Source organism: Trachemys scripta, chromosome 12, assembly GCF_013100865.1.
Source record: "Trachemys scripta elegans isolate TJP31775 chromosome 12, CAS_Tse_1.0, whole genome shotgun sequence".
NCBI classification, from domain to species: Eukaryota; Metazoa; Chordata; order Testudines; family Emydidae; genus Trachemys; species Trachemys scripta.
The window spans coordinates 8,314,672-8,333,703 of NC_048309.1; the positions used below are offsets into that span (position 1 = coordinate 8,314,672).

Genomic DNA, 19,032 nt, shown 5'->3' on the forward strand with positions numbered 1-19,032 from the left:
CATTTAGGGAGGTGTTCCTCTCCGTTCCTGAACATTATGGTTTTTGGTGATGACTTTGTATTCCTTGTGTAATTCAGAATGCTGTTGTTCCCCACCTCTGCTTTGTTCTCACATGCATGGGGCTGTTAGCCCTTTGTGGTGATTGCTTATAAAGTAGTTTTTCTTAAATCTGGTCTACACTCAAATTAGACTGAACAGCTATGTCACCCAGGGTGTGAAAAATGTTGTGCCCTGGGCGCTGTAGTTAGTTCGACCTAACCTCAAATGTAGATGGCATTCTTTTGTTGACATCGTTACCTCCTGTCGGAGACATGGATTAACTACATTGATGGAAAAACCCCTTCCTTTGATGTTGATAGGAAGCACATATGCTATGGTACTACCGCTGCAGTGATGTAGCATAGACGTGTCCTTAGTTTAGACTAACAGGGACTCTGGCTAACCTAGAAAAGGTTGGTTTCCCCCCCTCCCCCAAGCTTGCTCTGTTGAGTCAATTTAACTTGATTGAAAACTGCACTATACACTTATGTAGACATAGTTTTACACCTTCAGCTTGATTTTTAGCAAGTTATAATAACTAGAGTCCTGTTTTGATGAGTTAAGCTAGTCCAATTGAAGAAAACCCCACACTTTTCTCCTAGTCTAGACTCCATATGAACACCAGGTATGCTAGCGTTCTATTACTGATTGACTTTATTTGGTGGCTAAGATTTCCACACTAAAAGTTTTTTCTTTGAAATGTCTTTGAATAATTTTGTATATCTTCATAAATTATCAATATACTAACAAGCAATTTTTAATTTCTGAGCAATTTCGGACACTTAGATTTTAGTATAGGAGTGTAGCAAGGTTACAACCCTGATTCATCTTACAATATTTTTCTAGTCTTATGTGGACACAGGCTGTTTCTGTAATTTGTTAATATTAACATTATTAATTTTTATAGCACCATAGATGAACAGGACAATTTATAAATAATTCTGTAATAACCCAGATACAAGGAGGCTTAACTTATATCAATACCACAGTATGTCTTTCTCTGGAGTAACTATCTACCAACTAGATCAACACACTAACTTTAGACCAGTAAGGTTATTTGAATTATTTTAAAAAGATAAACTATATTAAACTAATTCAAAAACTATATTAAAATAATTTATATTGCTACATAAACAAGCCCTTTGAATTTGCAGTTAAGGATCAAGCTTTCAACAGCCCGGTAGGATGGACTGTAATAGAAGAGGTAGTGCTTCTCCATTGTTCAGGTTCAAGGTTTTAATTGCCAAATGTGAATTTCTAGCCTTTTATACAAATTGCGCCTAAAATTTATTTTTGCCTCCATGATGCCAGAAGTCAAACTTTCTTGGTATGCATTCTGTTGCCTGTTTGCAGTATGCGTCACAACTGTCAGTTTCAGGCAGTTAGTATTGATAGTCTATATAATGCATATGCATGTTCCAATTCTGCTGCTTGTTAGCTCTCAGAACAAGGAATTATACTTAATGGGCTTGATCTTCAGGTGAACCAGAGCTCCATTTACTGTCTTTGTCTCTCCCTCCCTTCTTTCACCGCCTCCAGTCTTGGGAATGTGAAACAGAGGAGTCTTGAGGCTGTTCTGACTTAGGTTGACAGTAGGACTGTCGATTAATCGCAGTTAGCTCATGCGATTAACTAAAAAAAGTGAATCGTGATTAAAAAAATTAATCGCAGTTTTAATCACACTGTTAAACAATAAGAATACCAATTGAAATGTATTAAATATTTTTGGATGTTTTTCTACATTTTCAAATATATTGATTTAAATTACAACACAGAATACAAAGTGTATACTGCTCAGTTTTGATTACGAATATTTGCACTGTAACAATGATAAAAGAGATAGTATTTTTCAATTCACCTCATACAAGTACTTTAGTGCAGTGATTCTCAAACTATTGTACTGGTGACCCCTTTTACATAGCAAGCCTCTGAGTGTGATCCCCCCCTTATAAATTAAAAACACTTGTTTATATATTTAACACCATTATAAATGCTGGAGATAAAGCGGGGTTTGGGGTTGGAGGCTGACAGCTTGCGATCCCCTATGTAATAACCTCGCGAACCCCCTGAACGGTCCCGACCCCCAGTTTGAGAACCCCTGCTAGTGCAATCTCTTTATCATGAAAGTGCAATTTACAAATGTAGATTTTTTTTTGTTACGTAACTGCACTCAAACAAAACAATGTAAAACTTTAGAGCCTACAAGTCCACTCAGTCCTACTTCTTGTTCAGTCAATCACTAAGACAAACAAGTTTGTTTACGTTTATGGGAGATAATGTTGCCCACTTCTTATTTACAATGTCACCAGAAAGTGAGAACAGGTGTTCGCATGGGACTTTGGCAAGTAAATACCTTGCACTGCTGGCTACAAGATATGCTAAACATTCATATGCCCCTTCATCCTTCGGCCACCATTCCAGAGGACATGCTGATGACGCTTGTTAAAAAAGTTATGCGTTAATTAAATTTGTGACTGAACTCCTTGGGGGAGAATTGTATGTTTCCGGCTCTGTTTTACCCGCATTCTGCCATATGTCATGTTCTAGTATCTCGGATGAAGACTCAGTACTTGTTGTTCGTTTTAAGAACACTTTCGCTGCAGATTTGACAAAATGCAAAGAAGGTACCAATGTGAGATTCTAAAGATAGCTACAGCACTCAACCCAAGGTTTAAGAATCTGAAGTGCCTTCCAAAATCTGAGAGGGACGAGGTGTGGAGCATGCTTTTAGAAGTCTTAAAAGAGCAACACTCCGATGCGGAAACTACAGAACCCAAACCACCAAAAAAGAAAATCAGCCTTTTGTTGGTGACATCTGACTCAGATGATGAACATGAGCATGTGTCAGCCTTTGGATTGTTATCAAGCAGAACCCGTCCTCATCATGGATGCATGTCCTCTGTAATGGTGGTTGAAGCATGAAGGGACATATGAATCTTTAGTGCATCTGGCATGTAAATATCTTGCGACGCCGGCTACAACAATTCCATGCGAATGCCTGTTCTCGCCTTCAGGTGACGTGAACCAGAAGCAGGCAGCATTATCTCCTGCAAATATAAACAAACTTGTTTATCTGAGTGATTGGCTGAACAAGAAGTAGGACTGAATGGACTTCTAGGCTCTAAAATTTTACATTGTTTTATTTTTGAACGCAGTTATTTTTTTGTACATAATTCTACATTTGTAAGTTTAACTTTCGTGACAGAGATTGCACTACAGTACTGAGGTGAATTGAAAAATACTATTTATTTTGTTTTTTACAGTGTAAATATTTGTAATAAAAAATAAATATAAAGTGAGCACTGTACACTTTGTATTCTATGTTGTAATTGAAATCAATATATTTGAAAATGTAGAAAACAACCAAAAATATTTAAATAGTGTTCTAATATTAACAGTACGATTAATCGCACGATTAATTTTTTTAGTTGCATGATTAATAGCGATTAATTTTTTTTAGTCGCTTGACAGCCCTAGTTGACATTAAGGGATAGCTCAGTGGTTTGAGCATTGGTCTGCTAAACCCAGGGTTGTGAGTTCAATCCTTGAGGGGGCCATTTAGGGGAACTGGGGTAAAAATCTGTCTGGGGATTGGCCCTGCTTTGAGCAGGGGGTTGGACTAGATGACCTCCTGAGGTCCCTTCCAACCCTAATATTCATAATGGTGTCCTAGGTGCAGTTCTGCCAGCCTAGGACCATAAAAGTACAGCACACTCCAGCCATGTAATGAGCATGACCCCTATACTGAGATGGGGCCTGGAACAAGTGGGATAGAGCTGGCTATCGGCAACGTTCGGCACGCAGCTCGCCAGGATAAGCACCCTGGTGGGCCGGGCCAGTTTTATTTACCTGCTGACGCGGCAGGTTTGGCCCATCGCGGCCCTTACTGGCCGCGGTTCGCCGTCCTGGGCCAATGGGGGCGGCGAGAAGCGGCGTGGGCGAGCGATGTGCTGGAGCGAGAGCCCCCCATGCAAGGCGACAATCACCAACCACCCCTTTAGGGATGTTTTAAACCCTCTTTGCGCTAGTAGGGCAATGCCAAGAGGACCTATTATTGGATGGAATCGCTCACGGTTTTTCTTTCTGGGGGGAGGGGAACAGAAGTTAAACTTAATTTTATATTTTTTTTGGGTGAGGCAAAAAACCTAGGGAGTTCAAAAGTTGTGAATTTTAAGAACTAAGTCCATCACATGCACTTGCAAGGTAATGGCCTTTGTCACTGAAGGATTTATAGTTTCATCTGGCCTTATCAGTTGGTTTAAAAAAAAAAAATTTAAATTTCATGATTTGTCACAAGACACTGCACTTGTCTTGAACGTGGCACTTGGTGTGTTTATAAAGTACAGCAGGAGATTGATTATTTTCTGTTTTAATCGTATTCAACTATACTGATTCAGTGCTTCTTTCTAGATCTGATTAGTGTAAGATGTGACAAAGCAATGGGTGAAATGGATTTGTTGCCCAATAGTTCACATTTACACACTGGAATAAAATGTCAAGTTCAGTTTGTGTAGTGACACTTGAATATATACATAATAATACTCATTGAGGATGTGAACAAGTTTGTATTGTATCATTTTTCTACTCATTCAAAAAACATTCTGAAATTGTCCATTTTTGCAGTGATCAGTATTGTGTATATAAAGGGTGATAGGAAAAATTCAATGGAGGTTCTGACAGAAGTTAAAGTGAACAGAGAATTTGACCTGGTTGAGTATTCAAAATTTCCTGTACTGAAGTAGTGTTGCTTTTATAAGAGATTGCATGAAAGTTTAGCAGTTATTTTACCATCTCTCTAAGCTCCACAAGCATAAACATAGCAGGATACACCATAAGTTATGACACAAGTGAAGGTTTTATGCTGCTTTTAATTGATTAGCTAGACAATGTTTTTCTTTGAAATCTGATGTAGAAACTAAATCCAATTAACTCCATGATTTGCAAGTTTATAGTCATGAGGAAAAAGCTAGTAACTTTTCCTCTTCAGAAAAATACACTTAAAATATTCATGCTTTGTGGTATAACTCTCATTGTGTGCAGTGGTCATAACTGGACACTAGTTGAGGGACGTCATTTAAATTGGTTCCTTGTTGAAGTAAACTATCTTCAATTCTTTTTGTGCTGATTTGCTTCTCTAAAAAGGAGTAACTACATAACTCTTGAAGATCAGTGGTTGTTTTTTTTTGTTTTTTTTAATTGCAGTGTGAGGATATATAGGGGAAAACCCGTCTGAATTCAATATGTCATCTTTATCTTTGAAGTCATCTGGTGGAGAAATTAAACAAGTGTGTATAGTTTGAAAGCACTAGATTGGAAACATGCCAAGAAAATGATGACAAATCTTTGTCCATATACAGATGTGTTGAGCTGTTTAGAAAAGTAACCTAGAACATGACCATTTCAGAGTCTCCTCTACTAAAAGTGCCTTAGAACAGATCTTCAGCTATAGATGGAGATCTAGAATGCTCTAACTTATTTGCTGAGTGACACGTAAGGCCGAGTCTACACTACAAAATAAAGTTGACTTAAATTACGTCAATGTACAGCCACCACAGTAATTAAATTGTTTCTGCGTGTCCATACTATGCTTCTATTGGCGGTGTGTATCCTCACCATGAGTGCTTGCACTGATTTCACTGTCAGTGTGAGGTGCTGACAGTCTGAGCCCTGTCATTGTAGGGTGCTGACAGCCAGAACAGCTTGAAAGGGAGCAACGTGATGTAAACAATGCGGTGTCTATATAGACACTGCATTGACCTAACTAAATCAACTTAAGTGTTACACCTTTCACAGAGGTAGTTATTATGTTGGTGTAGTGGGCGATTTATTGGTAGGGAGCTACATTTTAGGTAGGTTGATGTAAGGCAGCTTATGTCAACCCAACTTTTGTAGTGTAGACGAGGCCTAAGATTTAGTTTTCTGGTCCTAATAACACCTCTGGTTTTTTTGTGTGTGCAAATAAATGTAGGTGCAGTTTTTCACTTAAGCCAAAATGTTTAGAAATGTTAACTGGTTTTGTTTTGTTTTGTTGTGTGGGGGTTTTGCCACTATTTTTGGGTCCCCAACTTGACTCCTTGGGCTTCTTCAGAGGCGCTGAGGACTTACAGCTCCCATTGGCCTGACTGCGGCACACAAAATTAATAAGCACTTGGGAAATGTTTTGGTTAGATATCCCAGGCCCCGGTTACAAAAACAAACATAGCAGCTACCATCTGAAAATCTAACACTTACAGTCTGGTTTTCCACAACTATCCAGTTGGGTTAAATGTTTGGATATGTGACTGAACGGGGAATGACTGCCTCATTGCTCTCTCTGTTATTTATCTTTTGGGGTGTAATGCAGCACAGTACCATCTGTTACAGATGCACTTGAGAGAGATTATGATTTTATAACCATTTTCATTGCTAAATTTGTTATGGAAAATTAATTTAGAAGTTAGAGAAATGTTACTGTTTCTGATAACTTTTTTTAAGCCAGGCTAATGGGAATATGGCTTATTGGCAGGATTTTCTTTCAATTGAAGCACTTCACAAAAAGTGAATACCTTAAAGTCAGAAAAGAATAAGTAAGATGTTTTCAGGATTACTAGTTTTAATCTCTTAGCTATGTAGAATGGTTATGATATTGTATATTATGTGCATGTAATATTGTACCATAACTTGCTAGACTTACTAAAGAAATGTTCTTTAGTTTTAATCAAGATTTTAGGATGAGTGTTGGGGATATTTAATCTTTCTCTCTCTCAAATTTTATAAATCAGTTTTGTGAAAATCCAGATTACTCGCAGTTAGATATACATTCCAGTGTACATGCTAATTTCAAATTTGTTGGTCTTTTTAACGATACTTAGAGCTGATGACTTTTTGTTCTGTAGCCACTTGCATGTGCAGAATATTTCTTGACCCCTTTCTTTTTTCACAGGCATGGTCCTTGTGCGTAGCGAAAATGGACAGTTACTGATGATCCCGCAACAAGCCTTGGCACAAATGCAGGCGCAGGCACAGGCACATGCCCAATCCCAGCCCCAAAATACCATGACTCCTCGTCCTGCAACACCTACCAGTGCACCACCAGTACAGATATCCACAGTGCCGGTGAGTTTATTAATTTACATAAGTAAGAATCATTTTCCTTAAATATTTGTCTGTGAATTTACTCATTAGGAAAGTGAGGGACTAATAATGTGGTTTTAGGCAGTAATAGATCAAGGCAGTGCTCTGCAAGCTTCACCACACAGCACCACCACCGCGCCCCAACCCTAATGTATTACACTTTGGCTGTTCACTGAAACTGATATTCACTTCCGTTGACTGGAAGTAAGTTTAAAACTAATTAAAATAAATACTTTTAGACCATGCATAGTTAATCCATGGAGCTCATTGCCATAATAAATCATTGAGGCCAAGAGCTTTAATATGATTTTTTTTTTTTTTTTTGTTTCAAGGGTTAGGTATTTCTATGTACGAGTCCACCATGGTTACATTAAATAGGGTAAAAAAAATCCTATTGGCAGGTTGTTCCATAATAGTCCACTATGGGGTTTCTTGCACCTTCCTCTGAAGTATCTTCTACTGGCTGCTATCAGAGGCAGGGTACTAGACTAGATGAACCATTCCTCTGGTCTTGTATTGCAATTCCTATGTTCAAACTCTAACATAGTCTGGATTCTTTTGTAGGCTCCTGGAACGCCTATAATTGCACGGCAGGTGACACCAACTACTATAATCAAGCAGGTGTCTCAGGCTCAGACAACTGTACAGCCCACAACAACATTACAGCGTGCTCCTGTAGTGCAGGTGAGTTTGTAGAAACATGCATATGAACAATGAAACTATGAATTGCTAAAATAGCTTGGAGTAAAATAGTGTCTGGGAATATCTCTGGGTGAGACTTAGAGTACACAGGACACTTTTCTCCGCTCCCTAAAATGTTTGATAATCTTAAACTATATCAGATTTTGGACTTCAGCTACTCAGCAACATTCCTTTCAAAGTCAGCTTTCTTTCTGAAAGTCCTGTGTTTGTTTAAAGTACCTCCTATGCTTTCCTCCAAAGGGATAGACACAAATTTCTCTTTGGATTTGAAACACTCTTTGATGCTACGGGACTATAGATCCATTATTGTCTCTGCTTAAGCTTTTTAAAGGGTTCTTATTATAAACTTCCTCCTCCCCTGTAATTCCTCTCTAACCTTTTCATAACATTGCTTTATCTTCTCCTGCCTCCAGCTCTTCTGCTTTTGGTTTATATATCCACAGGGATTCAATACGTCTCATGGTGCCTCCTCAACTTGGGTTGGGGGACTCAGTCCTAAGTACAGTTCTGACTAATAGGGTGACCCACACTTTCTAATCACACCACCAAAAACATCTGGAAGTAGGGATGGAGTGTTGTATGCAGTGCTGATACCATCTGATTCCTACATCCTAACCTTCATTTTTCCATGCTTTCTTTCCCCTTTAAGCTGGCAACAGATGAATCATTGAAGGGTTTTCTTAAGTGTTCCCCTTCTTTACATTGGGCACCAAGTGCACAGTTCTTGTTCTCCTTTAACCTAGTTTTAGCCTAGACTGAGGGGGAAAACTCTGTAGTGACCTTTCCAGATTTGAGCTTTCTTCTGTGCAATAGTGCCGTCTTCATTTTCACTACTTCTGTGCTGGATGAGCAAATTCACTCTGTCTTCGTTGCATTTTGGAGTGAACACACAATGGTTTTCACTTCATTCTTCTCTTTTTTCCTGACAGCAGTGTAAATTGGGTAATCCTCTCCTTCCCCTCCTCCCAAAAAACAATAAAACATTGCTTTGAAAAGTCGAGTGCCTTCTCTTGTGTACCTTGTATAGTATGGAAGAGTAACTTTTTATAAATGGGCTGTTAATGCAAGTGCTGAAAACTAGTCCTAATGTGCAGTTATTTTCTTGATGCAAAGGGATTGTCATCAGTAGTTTACAAATACGCCTTGAAAGCCAACAGGCAAGTAGTGTACGTGGAAGAAGGGTCTAGTTATAATTTTAGTTCTTTAATTAAAGACATTATTTCTGCATTGTTTGGTGTTTTGTCTGTTTTATTTTTTAAAAAATGCTTGGAACTACTAAATTGTTTAAAAGAGCTCTTCTCCCTTTTCTGCATGTTCTCCCTAAATTTCAGAGTCCGGCTGAAGGGTTCTACCACTGCAGCCATTTTTTTTAAAAGGAATGTTCAAATTAAAAATATTATACAAAAAACCTTGCATTTTTCTGTGTGCTAGATTAATTTTAGAAGCATATTCAATGAGTTTTGTATAACTTTGTGAAGAAAATTATTCTCTCCAGCTATTCAACCAAAAGCTAATAGAAACAACTGAGAGCCAAGTCTTTACCCATTATGCCTTCTAAAAAAAAATCCTCCTTTCAGGAGGAATGGCAGTTGAGGGAAACAGGTAAACAACTTTGGATGTCTAGGTAGCAGATATACAGCACTAGCTTAATAATGCTTTTGGGATTTGAGCATGTTTTCTTGCTCAATGTTGTACTTTCTTTTATCCTGTAACCAAAAATCATGCATTCTTTAATCAACTTTCAGTATTTTCAGTTTTAAATATGTAGTGTGTTCTGCCATCTGGTGGTTCTTTCTCTGAACTGCGACAGATGGCTGCTAGCAGCAGTACCAGTTTGGGTTTTTTGTAGCAGCTTTGAAGGATATTCCATAGTTCAATGATTTGGTTATTCCTTCTCCTTCGGTTATGTGGTACAAAAAGACAGATTTTCGCACACTCCAAAAGGGATAACCCATGTCTGTATTCTCTACAGCCTCAGATTGTTCTGGGTGGTACCGCACAAACAACTGCATTAGGTACAGCGACAGCTGTACAGACTGGAACTCAGAGAACTGTGCAAGGAGCAACAGCAACCTCTACTGCTGCCACAGTAAGATCATGGTTACATATGTTTAAAATTCTGTGCTACTCTTCTCTTTATACACCTGTTGTACACACATGTAAGTAAATTAACATTATCAGAGTAAGGAGCAAATCAAGACTGAGTTTCCTTCCTATGAGTTATTGGTCTCATAGAAAATAATGAAATTTAGCAAAAAAAAAATATAATTTAGGATACATGTAAGCAAGTATGAGCTGAATTTTGATTTGTAACAACCTTTTTTTATGATTGGTAATGTAGCATTTATATAGAACTCCTTTTTCAAAGCACTTTGTCTGCCGTCTGGGACGTGGGCAAATCATTTGCTGTGACAATTTATTCAATGTCAGAATAGGCTTAGAACTCAAGAATTACTGGTTTAAGATATGTATCCTATATCTTCAAGATAGGCAGTGAGTGATGGCATAAGAGACAGAATCAAGCTGGAGTGCCCTTTGTTCTGTAGGGAGATAATCACCAATACCTACTTGTTTCTCATATTATAATACACTATTTAAGCATGAGGTTACATGGTGTGGTCTTGACTTCCATTCCCCAAATATCTTATATGCACACCAGCTTCAAACATCATTGTAAAATACTATGTTTTAATAATTGAAATATAAAATGTTTCATTGCGCCACACTTGCAAACAGTCTGTCAATTTTATTATACACGTCACACTATCTAGTATGTAAAATCTTCGCTAATATTCTCTGTGTTGTGGGGTTATAGCAGAAAGATCTAAGATGTCAGAGGACCTTGCGTCTCATAAGCCAAAGGAGTTCTTTCTTTGTAAGCATCCATTAGAGCATGTGACCACTTTGGAAGCACCCTGCCTTTGAGAGTATCACCTGCGCGGTACTTTCATATTTCAGGGCAGCAGGAACTGGAAGTCCCCAGGTCACTTTGAAACCAGTGCTTCCCATGTGACCGAACTTTTTAGTAGGAATAAACTATTTGCTGCTTGCTTTTTTTTTTTTTTTTTTTTTTTAAACTGTCATGTAAAAGAGCATGTCAGGTAAACTTCCCACTGAAGAGGCACATCTTGCCTTCCTCTTACCTTCCCTAACTTTCTTTTCCCTCTCCAATAGGAAACTATGGAGAATGTGAAGAAATGCAAGAATTTTCTATCCACATTAATAAAACTGGCTTCATCTGGAAAACAGTCTTCAGAGACTACAGCGAACGTGAAAGAGCTAGTACAAAACTTGTTGGTAAGAAAAGCTCATTAAAAGTACTGATCAATCAGATGCTGGCTAAATTTAATTAATAAAATTAAGTTTTATGAAAAACAGTTTTTTATAAAACCTAAGATGAATAGATATTCTGCATATGGTTTTTCTTAAGAATTAAAATGGACTTTTTTAAACCCAACAGTTTCCTGTAGCATTTGTAATGCAGATATCATAGCACTGTACTAGAACAGGGGTTCTTAAACCGGGGGTCGGGACCCCTCGGGGTTGCGAGGTTATTACATGGGGGGTCACGAGCTGTCAGCCTCCACCCCAAACCCTGCTTTGCATCCAGCATTTATAATGGTGTTGTTTAATATAGAAAAATGTGTTTTTAATTTATAAGGGGGGGGTCGCACTCAGAGGCTTGCTATTTGAAAGGGGTCACCAGTACAAAAGTTTGAGAACTCTACTAGAATGTGCAACTGATTAGCCTAATGTCATGCGATGAGTGGAATGCAAAAAGAATGCACTATGAATGGTGAATATTGAAATTTAGAGTTTTAAATTCTAAAAGTTTTACTGATCTTAGATGGTATTAACAAGTATTAGGATTTTTTAATTAAAGGTCCATTAGTATGCTGTATTTGAGTGTGAAAATTAACGATTTCTTATTTATAGAAATTTTTTGGACAATAACATTGCATACCAATATTAAAAAAGATAATAACATTGCATACCAATATTAAAAAAGATGAAATTTTTAGTATTTGTAGAGTACCTGACAAAATTGTATAGCTTATGAATTTTAAAACTGGATGTGCTTTTTGGGGACCAAAAGGAAAGTTGTGTATTAGGATCTATTCATAATATTAAATATGGGGGGGAGGGATAGCTCAGTGGTTTGAGCATTGGCCTGCTAAACCCAGGGTTGTGAGTTCAATCCTTGAGGGGGCCACTTGGGGACCTAGGGCAAAATAAGTATTTGGTCCTGCTAGCAAAGGCAGGAGGCTGGACTTGATGACCTGTCAAGGTCCCTTCCTGTTCTAGGAGATAGGATATCTCCATTATTTAAATTTAAAACTTTCAAGTAATGTTGCAATTCAGTTTCCACACTCTAAATCAATCAGGGCTGTGGAATTTTTGATCTTGCCTAGGTTAATTAATTGTCTGAGACTGGTGTAACTTGTACTTCACAATTGGATTCTACAAAATGTGTATGACCATAATACTCTTGATAAATAAATATAGCCAGGCATGATGGAAATGACAACTTCTCTTTAATAAATTAGTGGACCTTTAGAAATAGGTGTGGGCCTTACTGTCCAAAGTTCATTTATTTGGTGAATTTGAATATCTATTTTGTTTCATAGGATGGAAAAATTGAAGCAGAAGATTTTACCAGTAGGCTGTACCGAGAACTTAATTCTTCACCTCAACCTTACCTTGTGCCTTTCCTGAAGGTAATTCATATGCCCCATATTCTTTTATTATCTTTCAGTGCTTACTCATCTGAGCAGGAGCACATCAATTTAATGAGAAAGATGCTCTTCTAGAACAGTATGTGTGCATGTTTTAACTGTTACCTGATCAGATTTTTAAAAAGATCCTTTAAAATACACAAATACATGTTTTGTTTCCTAGTCTCCTGAGATTCTCTCCTCTCCCCCCCCCCCCCAATGTTTTATTAACTGTACTAAATGAGCACAGGTTCCACTGTAATGGCTGTTAGTTTTGTGAGAAATCTGGAACATAAATATTCTTTTTCAATGATCGAAGCCATTCATCTCTCCACGGTGCAAAACCCTTCAAGCAATTGGCAGCCTTGGATTCTCTCATTCCTAGAAGTGAACTCCGAGGAACAAGCTTGAAGCACTCTGATGGAGCAGTACGGGGAAACTTGCGCTGTTGTGTTTTATGGATAAACAAGAAAATTTACTTTCCAGGGCTGTTTAAGGGGGACAGAGTTAAGGTTGCATGTGCAACTTTCACTTTGGCATTTCCTGTCTCTTACGGTTGCATAGCTAAGCACTTAACATTGTTATTACAGCCTTTTCCTGCCTTTGATATATATATATAAGGAAATCTCTGATCTATGTAGCAAATGGAAAATTGTGGTTTAGGATTCTAAAATCTTCAAGCAGCATCCAGCGACTCAGCCGTCTGGTTGGGTCGCCATCTTAAGTTTACCTCCTTTGTCTTAACACAAAACAGATCCTTCTGCCCTCTCTGGGGCTGTTTCTCAGCCTGTTGAGGTTCAGCCTGCAGCCCCCTTCACTGGGGCTGGTAGGGGAACCCAGTCCCACCTTTGGCTCTGGGTTCCAGCCCAGGGCCCTGTACTGAAAAGTGACATCGGCTTCTTTACTTGTGTTGCAGTTTTTCCTAGGCCACTTCCTACCTTGACGCTTCTTGCTTTCCGTCTAGGTCTCCCAGTCTCTTTCCTGTCTAGTCAGGCTCCCTCCCTGCTAGAGAGCTTTCCTCCCTGCTCTGAGCTTTCTATCCTGCTCTGACTTTCCGTCCATCTCTTTCCCCAACTGCGCTTTATTACTGCTTTAAGCCTGGATCCTTTTTTACATAGGAATCACTTCATTCCTCTTGGGTGGGGCAATTCTTTAATCAGATTGGTTTAGCTCCAGGCTCACCAGCTCCTGGGGCAAGTCACCCTGTTAATCCAGGGTTGGCAGTACCTTGCTACCACCTGCCCTTAGCACAGACCAGACTTCCTCATGCTGACTCCACCAGCCTCTGGCAACACATGCTCCACCTTCCAGGCCTCGCTATCTCTGTATCAGAAAGTGATTGGGCACACATGGACTCCTAAGACCTCAGAACATCCCTTTGGTACGCTCAGCCCCTGTTCCTCTGAATACTCACAGAACTCTCAGATCCTCTCCTCCCAAAGGAATAGTACAGACTAGCTTGCAAGATTCAACTCTTGATCTATATTTATAGTGAAAACAAGAATAAACTTATTATCAAAGAACAGAGGTTTAAATGATGGAAAGAACATTGGAAACAAATGGCTACATATAAAACAAAATATAACAAGCTTTCTGGAACCTAAACTTATAAGACAATCTCCTATCTTCTACAAGATACCCAAAGTCCTTTCCCTAGCATTTTCAACCAGGATGGCTGAGATTGCCCCTTTTGTCAGATCAAGCCTGCTGGCAGCTTGTCTTCACCAATGGAAGTGTCTCTTTGCACCCCCAGATACACTATATTAGCCCTTTGATGTTCATCTGAAAAACAGGATTTCCCACACTCCCTGTTTTACTCTTCCTGTTAATTTCCTTCTGAAGTTTCTGCAAGCTTTTCGTTAGCATTTGACTCAGTATGCTAATAGACTTCCATTGTGAGACATACAGTGGTCCACCAAGGAGATGTGTCCCACTTCCTATCTGAAGAATTTTGTCTCAAGGTAGGCTACTGTTGAATGGTCTGCGTTTAACTTCAAGGCCTAGAGAACATAATTTTCAGCATATATACGTAACTTCTCACATTTTCCATATATACATCTTGCAATGATTATGATGACCAGTATGACACAGGCTTTTATTAGACTTCACATGACCTTTTCTTGATGAACCCAGGGGATCCTTGTACCCATGTCTTCTGCTAGATGGTATCCAGAGGTCCTTGGGTCACACATATGATGTTTTATCTGTAAAACCAGACTCCCATTTTTGACTGAGATGAAATGCACTGATTCTTTTTTTAATTTTTTAAAATAATATCTGCATAATTCCTGTTAGAGCTCCATGGTGATCTAGGATTTTTGTACTCAGAAAAATTTTAACTTAACCAGAATTCAACTCAGTTATGTGAAAGTAAATTCTTTCCTTCTCTTTTCTTCAGAGGAGTTTACCTGCCTTGAGACAGTTAACCCCAGACTCGGCAGCTTTCATTCAGCAAAGTCAACAGCAGCAGCCCACAACGCAAGCAACAACTGCTCTGACAGCAGTGATGCTGAGCAGCTCAGTTCAGCGCACAGCGGGGAAGGCCACTGCCACTGTAACGAGTACTCTCCAACAGCCTGTAATTAGTCTAACTCAGCCTACACAAGTTGGGGTTGGCAAACAAGGGCAACCTACACCTCTGGTACGTAAACCGAAGTGCATCATCTATTGGCTTTTGAAGTATAATGACTATTCTTCTTAAATTAACAGTTTAGCTCCGCCAGAGACCTTTCTGTGAACATTTAAAGAAGGTAACTGCTAAGAAGAAAATAATGTATTTATTTTAAATACAGCAGTGATTTAAAGTCCTCTATCATTTCCTAATTATTAAAAAATGAGAGAATTTGCTGTTGGCTGGCTCTTATTTTTTTTTTTTTTTTTTTTTTTAAATCACTGCATAGCCAGGTCATAAATTCTTAGAACTGTTTTAAACAAAGTGACCCCATTTTTAGGCGTGTGTAATAATATAATAGTATTGTAGGGGTTTTTGTTTCTGTTTGTTTTTTTAAAATCTAGGTTACACAATTTGTGGCTCTTTTTTTTTTTTTTTTTTTAAATGTAGATCATTTGGTAGCTTTTATTAACCAGTGATAGGAAAGAATATTAATATTCCATTTAACAAAAGCCCATTATAACATAGTATTGATACCATTCTAAGGGACTTGATCAACATATTGCAATAGACCAGTTTGCCACATGTCCATGTTAAACTTTGAATTGTCCATAGAAAATACAAAAGCATTCGCATCTATTTTGGGTACTAACATGGCACTTATCACCGTAGTATGGTTACAGTGATAAAATATTATCTTTGCAATACTTCTGTGATGTAGGGAGGTATTATTATCTCCATTTTGCAGCTGGAGAACTGAGGCACAGAGGGTACGTCCACACAGCCCGTGGGAGCGTGCCTTCTCTGGTTTGACAGACTCTGCGCTTGTGGGCCTTGTGTTAGTGCTTTAAAAATATTGTGTAGACTGCACTTCGAAGTTGCGGGTTAGGCTGGTTCTTGGGCTCTAAGCTGCAACTTCAAAGTGCTGTCTACATAGCTATTTTTACGGTGCTACCGCGAGCCCCACTAGCCCAAGTCTGTCAAACTGGGCTGGGACACTTGCTCTTGCAGGCTGTGTAAACGTACCCAGAGAGATTGAGATTTTGCCTAAGGTCACACAAGAAGTTTTGTGGCAGAGCAAGAATCTGGAGGTCTCCAGGCCTGGTCCACATTAACGCCGACAAGGCCATGCTTCCTCTTTTTTGCTTTGGTCAGTTTACTGGAATGTACATTCAGATAATACTAGTTTAACTCCTAAGAGGCAGATTGCAAAATTAGGGTATTGCACTCTGATCAGAACCAATATTTTCAAATATATCCCTCAAATAATGATCTGCCTCCAACTCTATTAGCCTGTAGTCCAAACTTCCTTACAGCAGAAAATGGTAAACTCCTAGAGTTCATCCAGAGGACTATAGATTTGTTGTGCGAGAGAAGAATCTTTGATCCTACTATACTCTCTCCATTTAAATAACTGGTTTTCCTCTGTTCAAAAAAGGTCTGACTTAAATGCCTGGCACTTCACATTTTCAAAGAGATTTCTTAAATTAAGTAATCCTCAGAATTGACAAGGAAGTAAATTTGATTATAACTAGTTTTACACACCAGAAAACTGAGACATAGTGATGTTAAATGACTTGTTGAAGGTAATAGCAAATTTATGGTAGGACTAGGTAAGACTTGTAAGTTCCCAGGTATTAGATCTTCACTCGATACATTATAAGTTCTTTGCTATTCAGAATTTTCAATAACAAATCTAAAGGGGAGTTGCTTGTAACAATCCAGTAAAAAATAGTGTTATGATACTGTCTTGAAATAAATATTTAGTGGCAGATAGGTTCAGTCTGACTAACTTATAACCTGGCATGTTGGCTTTCTATTAAGGCATTTGTAGCCTACAGAAGAGAAGGCTAAATTGATCATTTAGTCCTTAATACTTGTCTGACTTCTTTTAAGTCAAGCAACTATATCTACAGTAACTGAAGAACATATAGGGGCAAAGCTAAAGCCAGAGTCACAGCATTATGGAAGTTACGATCTTTGGTCTGGAAGGAGTTTGTAAACTATCTTTTTGTGGCAGTTTGGTAGAAAAGGATTGTGGAAAACTGAAGAATTCTGGTTGCAACAAGAAAGCTCTTTCATGCTAAATCACTTTCTTTAGTATAGCGTTCTATGGTAGCATTGACAGGTTGCAGTTAGCAGGTGGGCTAAAAAGAGAAGCTTCCTGTTAAACTTGTCTTCAGTTCATGAATCCACCACTTGAAATGTTTTCCCATCTATTTTTGAGAAGGAGATAGTGATTCTGAAAGGTAGACATGAATAACTGTCTTAAAGTCAGGTTTTTATTGAAGGGTCAAATTTTCAGCTACTTTAAATTTCCATGTACGTGTTCAGATTTGGGTTAGAGACTTTAGCTGACCATTTGACCCTAAATATCTTTTGCCTATAGAGAAGAAATTTAACCTGCAGCAACCGGGCTGTTCATTTTCCATGAAATAGGGTATATTTAAAGATGGTTTAATTAAGATTGTATTGCTTCTGAATTGGTTTTGCTCAAACACATCTGTCCACCAGTCTAAAGGTTGGCATAAGGATTTGGTTTATCCATTTGATTAACATCTTTTGTATCATTTTTCCTCAAATAGTTTAACATTATTTCCTCTCCCCCTATTGGCAGGTTATCCAACAGTCTCAAAAAGGAGGGGCATTGATAAGGCCTCCACAGGTAACGTTGACACAAACCCCTATGGTAGCATTGCGGCAACCACATAATCGTATTATGCTTACAGCTCCTCAACAAATTCAACTGAATCAACTTCAGACTGGTAAGAAAAGATTTTTGATACTCTTATGCTCTTTAATAGTATCATTTTTTTAAAAATGATCCTTAATACACTTCTAAAACAGGATTGATACTTTACTTGGGAATTAATATAGCTGAAAGATTTTACTTTTCTATTAATACTTAGCTGTTATGTGGCACTTTGCATCATTAGATCTCAAAGGGTTTGACAAAGGAGGGTTTTAAAACTGGGGATACTGAGAGACAGAGGTGAAAGGACCTTTTGAAGATTACCCAGTAGGCCAGTGTCAGAGTTGGGAGCAGAACCCAGGTTTCCTGAGTCCCAGTGCAGTGCCCTATCCACTAGGCCAGTGTTTCTCAATGATTGGTCTATGGATTGGCACCAGTCCCTGAGATCTCCCTGACATGGTTTAGGAAGGCAGCAAGCTGGTTCCTGATATCAAAAAGGTTGAGAAACACTGCACTAGACAATACTGCAGGTACTGCTGTGTCTCATTAAATCATTCAGAACCAAATTCTTTCCTTAGATATGTGTGAATCTTTTGTTCAGAGGAAGCCACTAGATAAATGCACTCAAAGTCAGAATTTGGTTATTGCTTGTTAAAGCCTCTGTCTAGTTAGAGAATAAAACTAGAAGTCAGCAGAGATCCTGGTTCTAATTTTGCACAAGGCACTGTAGTAAATTCATGTTGCCATAGCTAGTGGTTTGCTTTTGTTTCCAATACATCTCAATCTTTCTTTAACAACAACAACAACAACAACAAATGTATTTTGTGTAAGAACTGAGTCTTTTCTAGCAGTGTTGCCCAATCTTATTACACAGGAAGGCCACGTAAATCTAAGCACAACCTTGTGTGAGCCAAACAGATTTTACATAGTTTAATAAGATTTAAAGTCACTGGTATTTTTTATATTTTAAGTTCAGCTTGTTTTGTATGTATTAGACAATACTGTGTGGATAAACAGCCTATTTACAAACTTGTGTAAACTAAGGCTATGTCTACACTACGCAGCTTTTAGTGACATGGCAGTGCCACTACAGCCATGTCACTGAAAGGCGCGCAGTGTAGCAGCTGTTTGCTGGCAAGAGAGACTCCTGCCGACAAAGC

The 19,032-nt window shown here is 38.5% G+C and overlaps 1 protein-coding gene across 1 annotated transcript in view; it reads left to right on the top strand.

Moving 5' to 3' along the window:
- Window positions 1-19,032, top strand: part of TAF4 (TATA-box binding protein associated factor 4) — a 48,885-nt gene that overhangs the window by 20,423 nt on the left and 9,430 nt on the right. The window contains exons 3-9 of the mRNA XM_034787598.1: window positions 6,962-7,134; window positions 7,717-7,836; window positions 9,827-9,943; window positions 11,029-11,151; window positions 12,483-12,572; window positions 14,968-15,210; window positions 17,798-17,945. Of these exons, the coding sequence (XP_034643489.1) occupies window positions 6,962-7,134; window positions 7,717-7,836; window positions 9,827-9,943; window positions 11,029-11,151; window positions 12,483-12,572; window positions 14,968-15,210; window positions 17,798-17,945 (1,014 nt within the window). The remainder of the gene's footprint in view (window positions 1-6,961; window positions 7,135-7,716; window positions 7,837-9,826; window positions 9,944-11,028; window positions 11,152-12,482; window positions 12,573-14,967; window positions 15,211-17,797; window positions 17,946-19,032) is intronic.